This window comes from Octodon degus, unplaced genomic scaffold, assembly GCF_000260255.1.
Source record: "Octodon degus isolate 3935 unplaced genomic scaffold, OctDeg1.0 scaffold00197, whole genome shotgun sequence".
NCBI lineage: Eukaryota > Metazoa > Chordata > Mammalia > Rodentia > Octodontidae > Octodon > Octodon degus.
This window is the reverse complement of record NW_004524773.1, coordinates 1,464,687-1,474,520: the sequence shown is the minus strand read 5'-3', so window position 1 is coordinate 1,474,520 and position 9,834 is coordinate 1,464,687. Positions and strand designations below refer to the sequence as shown.

At 47.6% G+C, this 9,834-nt stretch overlaps 1 protein-coding gene and 1 pseudogene across 1 annotated transcript in view; one reads left to right on the top strand and one right to left on the bottom strand.

Moving 5' to 3' along the window:
- Sympk (symplekin) overlaps positions 1-9,834 on the bottom strand; it is a 31,272-nt gene that overhangs the window by 12,913 nt on the left and 8,525 nt on the right. The window contains exons 7-12 of the mRNA XM_004644400.2: positions 8,879-9,128; positions 6,201-6,371; positions 4,830-5,069; positions 2,605-2,759; positions 2,036-2,186; positions 733-937 (exon numbers count right to left, since the gene is read on the bottom strand). Of these exons, the coding sequence (XP_004644457.1) occupies positions 733-937; positions 2,036-2,186; positions 2,605-2,759; positions 4,830-5,069; positions 6,201-6,371; positions 8,879-9,128 (1,172 nt within the window). The remainder of the gene's footprint in view (positions 1-732; positions 938-2,035; positions 2,187-2,604; positions 2,760-4,829; positions 5,070-6,200; positions 6,372-8,878; positions 9,129-9,834) is intronic.
- Positions 7,063-7,656, top strand: LOC101581242 (annotated as a pseudogene).

Below are 9,834 nucleotides of genomic sequence, written 5' to 3'. Positions count from 1 at the left end.
TGAGTAAGTCGTCTGGCTGGGAGATTTAAGGGCTGTAAGGGACACAAAGACCAAGAACAGGCTGGGCATATAGCTCAGCAGCATAAATGCTTGCCTGGCAAGCACAAGGCCCTGCATTTGATCCCTGGAACTGCAAAAAAACAAAAAAGAAAAGAAAAAAAACAGTAACAGGACCAGCCAGTGGGTTAATAATCAGGCTGGCTGCACAGGGTGGCACACACCTGTAATACCAACATTCAGGAGGCTGAGGCAGGGGGATCACCTGCCTGCTCCTGACAGGAGCTAAAAGGCCAGCCTGAAGTACACTGTGAAACCCTGTCTCAAAAAGACAAAAAATAAAAACTGCTGGGGATATAGTTTAGCAGTGAAGCGCCTGCCTGGCAAGTGTGAGGTTCTGAGTTTGATTTCCAGTACTCAATAAAAGAATCATGCAGCATGCTTTATCACAATCACTGTGATAAAGTGACCTGAAAACTGAGGTACTTGACCATCACCAGGGACTAACGCAGTTCTCCCTTGATCCTAGGGAAGCTGTTACTGCTGTCCTAAATTTAGACATAAACGGGGTACTTTCACAAAACCACAAAAGCTTGGCAGTTACAGCTGAGTCTGGAGTCCGGAAGAATCTCATGCAGACCTTCTGTCTATGTGTCAAGCACACGTGAAATCAGAACCAAATCCCCAAGGAAGGCAGGACCCCCAGCCCATCCCAGCACCGAGAAGGGCACTCACCGGGGCTGTGTGACAGGAATGATGGGCTCTGGCCTCCTCTTGGCCTGTGGCACCTCCTCTTCTAGGGGGGACATGGAGCTCAGAGAGCCCACCACTGAGATGGCCTGGCCCTGGGCGGACAGGCGCCGCTTGATCAGAACGCTCTCCGACTTCACCACCTTTTCCTCCTTAGGCTCCTCCTTACACTGTTTGGTCTGCTCCACGCCTAGAGAGGCAGCAAAGGGATCCCTACCTAGCAAGACTGACCTGCCCACTTCCGCACCAGAACCCACTGAGTACCCCCAGTACACATAATGCCCATGCAACGTGCCCAGCACCATCCGGTCAGGAGCAGTCCTCTCTTTATCCCTGTTTTCCAATGTAAACAGCTGAGATTCAAACTGGAGATGCCATTCACTGCTGGGGGCAGCACCAAATGGCGCAGCCACTTTGGAAACCTGACAAGCAGTTCTACCGACTGATCACACCTACCCTATGACCCCACAGCTCTGTTACTGAACATGCCCAACACAGATGAGGGCAGGTGCACCCCAACAGACTGCAACTACGTTCATCACAAAGGGCAAGAGGGGGAAGCAGCCAGAGGCTCACCACCAGGAGGGTGGGCAACATGGCGATACAGTTATGTGAAGGAAGATGGAGGATGTCCTGCATTCGATCCCTGGTATCACAAAAAAAAAAAAAAAAAAAAAAAAACCTACTGTGCAATAAAGAATAAATTGTAGGTTCACATGGATCAAGCTCAAAAACTTATGTTGAGCAGAAGAGGCCAACCTCTGGGATCCCATACCCATGAAGCACAAGAAAAGCCAAGAGTACTTTCACAGACCAGGCTCAGAACAGTGGTTATGCCTGGGCGTGAGGGCCCTGAGCGACAAGTGGGACAGATCCAGGGAACTCTCTAGCATGGTGGAAATGTCTTTTATCTCAATCTGGGTGGTGGTTACACTGGTACTTTTACTTTATGAGAATTCACTCAGGTATACAATTTAGAGTTGTGGTTTTCTCTGTACATATACTTCAGAAGTACTGCTGAAAAAGAACAAACAGATGCTTAGAGGTGAGGGTAACCTGATGGAAGCCACTCAGCAATTAAGTGAAGGAAGCAGCGTGGTTCGATCTGGGCCTCAGACCTAGTTCTGTCATCTTTCCAAGCCCAGGGCCTGAGAACATGGAGCATTCATTCTACCTGTGGGGCCTGTGGCTCTCTACATGCCTGATGACTCGTGACCTTCTGCAACCCCACAAGGATGCACCTGGCACTAAGGAGAACCCAGTGCTTGAGCCCAGCTCCAGGCCTCACCTGGACCCAGTCCTGCCGCTGTCATCTGTGTGGCCATCAGCCGAGCCAGATGCTTGATCTGGGCTTCAGTGCCTGCTGACTCCACAGGAGTGTAGATGGCTTGGAAGGAGGCGGGCATGGTCTCAGGGAGGTATACCATGCTGATAAGAACCTGTGGAGTGCCCAAGGCAGGAGCCTCTCTTGACGACGAGTTCCAGAAGCAACAGTCCCACACCCAGGCCAACTCAGGGGACATGAGAGTGACAGGCTATGAGGCTGCCCTCGTGGGGCGCAGCATCCTAAGGGCCAGAGAACAATTACAGGTACCCAGCCTCACCAGTGAGCAGACCCCGCGCCCTTTATAGGAAGAGGAGGCAAGTAAGGGGTGTGAAGAGTTTGGATGGGGACTGGGACCACCCAAACAGGCATCACAAGTGACCACCTAAGGAAGCCAGGACCAGCAGAGTCCTGAGGGAAGTGTGGCTTCTGATCACCCCTCCTAGCGTGGACATGCAGCTGTGTGGAGGAGCAGGGACAGGCAGAAGAACCCTATCTCCCACCATGGGCGACGTTGTCTCCAGCGTTCTCACCAGGTTGGCCACATTGTCGGGCGTCAGCAGAGGCTGTAGGAACTCAGCTGTGATGTCCGTGTCTGACTGGCCTGAGATCTGGGCTGAAGCCTTTGAGGTCCCTGAAGGGCCTGGCTCCAAGTCCTTATCCTCATCATCTTCCCCAAGGTTGGGCTCTGGGACAAAGAAAAAAAAAAGACACAGGCTCTAAAAACAGCATCAGGCCTCTCTTCCAGGGAGCCCAAGGGGTCCCCTGGCTCTACCAGCCTTGGTGAACAGGAGTAGACCAGGGGGTGAGGAGCCAGGCTACAGTCCCACCCCAGCCATCAAAGCATCATGGCAACAACCACCCTTCCTGAGCCTCAGTTCTTCTCTTTTGGGATGTGAATAGGCCACACCCCAATAGCTGATCCCACTAGGCCCTAAGATAGCATTATTACTATTATGACTACTACTGCTATTCTGTGGCGCAGGAGGGGAAAGCCAGAGCCTCACGTATGCCACACAAGCACTCTGTCATCCAGCCACACCCCCAGCCCGAGACAATATTCGTTACAAAAAGCCTATGTGTCCAGACATGGTGGCTCACACCTGTGATCCCTGCACTTGGGAGGCAGAGGCAGGTAGATTGCTGAAGTTGGGGCTACAAAGTGAGTTCAAGGCAAGCCAGGCCTTATCTCAAAAAAAAAAAAAAAAAAAGACAATAAAAGCCTATGTGTACAACTAACTCTGCTTATGAAATAAAGCTCAGCTTTAATTAGCAATTAGGGGAAATGCTGGGGAAAACCCCAAAAAACAAAAAAACACCTGAACCTAATAAGACAGTATATTTTTGCCTGTATGATTGACAAAAATTAAAAAGGTTAGAGTTGTTAGTAGGGGTATAGAGTGTAAAAAAATAAACACACCGCTTTGTAGAAGAGCAATTTGAAAAAGCACAATTTAAAATGTACACATTGGGCTGGGGAGATGGTTCAGTAGAATAAGCGATTGCCTGGCAAGCGCTAGGGCCTGAGTTCAATCCCTGGTTCTGCCAAAAAAATAAAAATAAAATAAAATAAAATAAATAAAATAAAATGTACACATCATTTGACACAGCAATTTTACCTGGTACTGCTCCTGAAAACATGCCCACATCAATGGTATGAAGGCCTGTGCTCTGCATATATATTTTTGGAGACTTGATGGCTCAGTGGCTTTGAATTCAGTGACCCTCCTGCCTCATGAGCCTCCCTAGTCCTAGGACTCTAGGTGCGCACCATGACACCCAATGAGTTCCTCTTTAACATAAAAATATGTCCTTGTTTATAAACATGAGTGGCATTAAAAAAAAAAAATTGGTGCTAACAAAGCTGCCTCAGTTGCCACCATTAATAAAAAACAAGTTAGGTGGGGCCGGCGAGATAGCTCAGCAGTGCCTGTTTGGCAAGTACAGGGACCCAGGGACCCCGGCACCACAGGCAGCGCTGCCCCACCCATACCCATAATCCCAGCACTGGGGAGGCTGAAAACAGGAGGATCAGTACAAGTTCCAGAGTGAGACTCTGTAACAAGTATATATTTAAAAAAAAAAAAAAGAAGAAGAAGGGGCCAGGGAGATGGCTCAGTGGAATAAGCGCTTCCATGGCAAGCACAAGGGCCTGAGTTTAACCCCAGTTCTGCAAAAAAAAACAAAAAAAGAAAGAAAGAAAGAAAGAAAGAAAAGAAATCTATAATCCTAGCCCTTTGGAGACTGAGGCAAGATTTCAAGGTCTTTTTTTGTTTGTTTGTTTTGGTGGAACCGGGGATTGAGCTCAGACTCTTGTGCTTGCCAGGCAAGCATTTATTCTACTGAGCTATCTCAGATCAGCCCCTAACATCTCAAGTTTGAGTCCTGCTTCAAAAAACAACAATGACAAAAAACCCCAACAAGGTCAGGGATGTAGCTCAGTGTGAAGGCTCTGGATTTAATCCCCAGTGCCACCAACAAACAGGAGAGCTCTACATACATAAAGCACTTCTGATAGAAAACAAACATCCATGGTTGAGAAGTGGTTACCTTTAGGGAGAGGGATAAGATGAAGACTACGTTTTATTCATTTCTATACATAAATTATGCTGTAATAATTATCGATAGTACTGATTACACGTCATCCTACTATCTAATACTGATACAAATAAAGCACACAGTTCAGTGTGACCACACACTTCTAACAGGCCCAGTCCTCCCCCGCCTCCTACCAGGCCTGGCCCGGCTCTCCACTCACCTAGTTTCATCTTCTTGAGCGTGGAGTCTGAGTCATCCCGGGGCCTCTTGCGGGCGTCCTTGCCGCTGGGCATGTTACGGGCGATCTCAGCCTGAGGTGTTCCCAGGTCCACCAGCAGCGTGGTGATCTGGGCCTGGAACTCCAAGGAGGCTGGGTGCTTGAGCACACTCAACAGGTGCAACTTGAGGTTCTTGCGCACACTGCTTACCTGAGATTTGGCCAGGGTTGGGGGCAGGTTGGCTGTGAAGAAAGACGCAGGAGCTCTGCTGGGGATGGATCTCAGGGTCCTATGAGACTCAACCCCAACCCCAAACCTGGGCAGAGGTCCTGCAGGCTCATCCTACGAGAGCTGCTGTGGCCTCACATGCACTGTGCGGCTCTCCCCCTTACAAGCTGGAGGCCTGAAGAGGCCTCCACCAGCATAAGTCCCTTGAATAGAAAGAGTCAGCCTCTGTGTAATTAAACATTAAGTCTGATGTTCCTCCATCTCTGGTCTGGACTCCAGTGCTTCTTATAAGGAGAGATATTAACTGCCACCTGCACCTCCACCAACTCTCATGCTGGTCTCCCTGCCACCAGAATGACATAGAGTGTTGGATGGTCACCTTGATGAGCTAGCCTTCCCTGCTCTGAAACCAAAGAGGATGTCTGTAATTTAGCCTTCTGTTCTTCAGCCAACAACACTCCCATTCCCCTTTGAGGGAACCACCCTCCTTCCATTCTCCATCCAAGGGTGAATGAGGCCCAGAGCCAGTAAGAACATAGTATTCACTTAGCCACTGTGATTGGCTCAGAGATAGCCTCTAATCTCTGCTGGCCAATCAAAAACAATGAGCATCAGCTTTGGGCGGAATGATGGGGAAAGGGACACTTTCTCTTGGGGTTGCTAAGTAGATGGAATGGAAGTCTAGAACTATAGGAGGCCATCTTTGCTACCCTGAGGAAAGAGCCAGATAACAAGGCAAAAAGCCAACACAGAGAAGCTAAGAACCACACAACAGACCAATCCACAACCGCTACCCACACACCTCAACTTGACTTTCTAGCTTTCACCCATGCACGAAATTAGTAAAATATTGAGTTTCCATGTATTTGTTAACAAATATTTTGCTGATTTTAGAACATCTGGCTTCCCTTTTTAGTAGAAGCTGGAGAAGAAAATGGGATATTAGAAAGTACTGCAGGTATCATTTCACTCCCATACATGTCAGTATCAGAGGCAGGCTAGAACAGGTTCTGGCACACACCAGTTTCTGTATAATACAGCTTGCCCACAACAGGTTAGAGCGATGGCTGACACTCAGGGTGCACCGCCCAGCTCCCCATTCCTCAAGAAATGGGCAGACTGGCTAGTGGAGGAGCTAAACCTACCGTGCAGGGTTTCATAGGCCTGGATCACCTCTGACATGAACATGGGTCTCTGGCGGGCGATATTGGCGAGGGAGCCCAGTGCTGTGGTCAGATTAATGGAGGAGATGGCGGGGTGCACCATGAACTTGAGCAGCTGCTCCAGGGCTGCCTTGCCTTCTTCCCACAGCACATCTGATGAGGAAAAACAGAGCCAGTCAATGCTGAACTTCTCCCAGACCTCAGGAGAGGAAGAAGGAGACAGAGATAGAGACAGAGACAGAGACAAAAAGCAACTTCTAGGGCCTAAAGAAAGGGGGGACCTGGGTACTCAGACATCTGTGAATGGCTAGAAAAATGCAAAAATATCAGCATTTGATGAGTCCCATGAGTATTGTTATTATTATTATTATTATTTTTTTTTTTTTGGCAGAACTGGGGATTGAACTCAGGCCCTTATGCTTGCCAGGGAAGCATTTATTCTACTGAGTTATCTCCCCAGTCCCTATCCCATGAATATTAATGAGTATATAAACCAAGTTGGGGCCGGGGAGATGGCTCACTGGAATAAGTGCTTCCCTGGCAAGCACAAGGGCCTGAGTTCAATCCCTGGTTCCGCAAAAAAAAAAAAAAAAAAAAAAAAGTTGAAGATGTTCAAAGCATGAGCTTGAAAAGCAAAAAGAGTAAGCATAACTTAAAATACCCTACTATAGGAAACTAACTACATGAACTAAGTTGACATACATGCACCTATACATATCCACACAACAGCCCCGGAGCTTGTTTATACAGTGTCCTAAATCCTATCCCTAAGAGTTAACACTTAAAAACTCTGGTGATAAACACATTGAATTCAATTCCGGAAGAAGCGGACCGCGGCGTGGACATGGGGAAACAAAAGAAAACAAAGTATGCGACCATGAAGCGAATGCTTAGTCTCAGAGATGAGAGACTCAAAGAAAAGGATAGATTAAAACCTAAAAAGAAAGAAAAGAAAGATCCTAGTGCTCTAAAGGAAAGAGAAGTCCCCCAGCATCCTTCCTGCTTATTCTTCCAGTATAATACACAGCTGGGCCCACCTTATCATATCCTGGTTGATACCAACTTCATCAACTTTTCCATCAAAGCCAAATTGGACTTGGTACAATCAATGATGGACTGTCTGTATGCCAAGTGTATCCCTTGTATAACTGATTGTGTAATGGCAGAAATTGAAAAATTGGGACAGAAGTATCGAGTGGCCCTAAGGATCGCCAAGGATCCACGGTTTGAACGCTTACCTTGCGCACATAAAGGGACCTACGCAGACGACTGCTTGGTGCAGAGAGTAACTCAGCACAAGTGTTACATTGTGGCCACAGTTGACCAAGACCTTAAACGGAGGATCCGGAAGATCCCTGGAGTTCCTATCATGTACATTTCTAATCACAGATACAACATTGAACGGATGCCAGATGATTATGGAGCCCCTCGATTCTGATTCTTACAAGACAAAGTTCCTCTGCCTCCTTCCAACCAACTTTTTGGTTTCAGTTCATTCAGCATGCTGTAGCATGAATTATTCACCCACTTGCTGTATTATCAGCGAGAATGGTTAAATAAATTCTCTTTTTGATGCTAAAAAAAAAAAAAAAAAACACATTGAATTCTGTGTTATTTGAAAGAGTAAATAAAATACAATCTATAAAGCCAGGCAGAGTGGCGCACGCCTGTAATCCTAGCCCTCAGGAGGCTAACACAGGAGGGCTGCCACAAGTTCAAGGCCACATAAGTGAGATGGGCTACACAGTGAGTTCACTATGGGATACACAGCAAGTTCAGATGTGATGCGAGCAGCTTCCCTCCATCCAGGCTCTTCTGTCGTGCTGTTTGGTACTTAAGCCTGGGGGATGTGAATAGAAACTTCTTAAACCTGATCCAAAATAAACTTCTCCTCCTTTAAGTTGCAGTTGTTATTAGTTAGTTTGACCCAGCAATGAGGAATATGACTTAAACAATGCACAACTTAGCGAGGAGGAAACAGGCTTTGACAGAAGCTAATCCTACCGCCCAGCAGCAGCGCTGAAACCTGAACACAAGCCACTACACTCTAAAGTCTTTCAGCTAAAAATAGGAAGCATGGTATCATTTCATAAACAAAAGAGGGAACACACTGCAGACACTATGCTTATATAAACATCGACATGCTTACAGGGACAGAACTAAGGGAAACAACTCCCTTAACAATATTTACCTCTGGAAAGCAGGACTGGAGGAGAGGGATTATTCCTGTATATCTTTCCATATTGTCTGACAAATATGCAGTGCTTATGTACTACTTTTAAATTAAAACCTCAGTGAGACAGCCTTGGTTTAATCCCTAGTACAGAAAAAAAAAAAAAAAAATCCCTATAAAACAAACGAAAAACCCTGCTACCTGGAGCCTATTCCCTGCATTCTCATGGCACCTCACCATGGGCCACAGGAGAAGACTGCTGTCAGCTCCACTGTAAAAAAAGAGAAATGGAGTCCAGATAGAAGCAATTTACTCTAGTTCACAATACAGAAGTAGTAAACCTCAGATGGAGCCTCACTCTGGTCTCTAACCACTGCACTCCAGGAACTAAAAGCCAAGCAAGGCAAGAGGCAGGGGAGGGAGGGAGGGAGGCGAGAAAGTGCTAGTCAAGTCAAGCAGCACCAGTATGATGCCGGGCGGCACTCACTGTACTGAATATAGGGGTGGTCGCGAGGGATGCGGTCCAGGCTGATATCATGTTCCTGGCGTCGGGGAACTTCAGAGTCGGCCATGCGTGGTGACAGGGTGACAATGAGGCCCTCCACAAACTTGATGGCATGGGTGCGGATGCCATCATTGTCAGAATCCAACAGCAGGATGATGTCCCCAGCCATGGAAGACACCATGTCCCAGCAGGCCTCTTGGAGATCGCTGATGACCCGTGACTTCACCATCCACTGCCAGGGACCAGAGAAGAACGGCAGACAAACGTAGAGACGACACATCAATCCCCAGTGCCCTCCACTTCCACCTACAGACCCTACATTTGTTTGGGTAACAGGTTCTGAGTTCCCATCTCCATGCCTCAGGGCCAAGTCACACTGGGGTAGAAGAGAGGTGGCTGAGATAGGTCTGACTCTATCGTGATGGGGCTCACAGGCGATGAACACCTAGCAAAGTCTCAAAGCTTAAGGAATGTAACAGAATAACTGACTCACAGGGGATGCAGAGCAAAAGGCTTCACCTCCTCAACACCAAAGGCCATTACACTACAGCAGTTCCTCTTCGTGCCATGGTCCACAACCAATGTTACATAATGCTCTAATTAGGCTCCATCTCCCTCACTGGGCTACAAGTACCAGGAGGGCAGGACCCTGAATGTGTTGGTCACTTCTGGGTCCCTAGCATCACCTAATACGGGCTGTGCACAAAGGAGGTGTTTGGAAATGTCTGTTAAATGAAGAAATGAATAGACCAATGGAAGAAACGACTTGCTAATGGTGATTCCCTGACCTAACAAACACTAGATCCCTTGTCTGTTCCCACAGATCAAGAGTACAGGGGCTGGGGCTGGAGAGATGGCTCAGTGGTCTAAAGCACCTACTTGAAACAAGCTTGGCAAAGCACAGGGACCGCGGTTCGATCCCCCAGCACCACATGCCA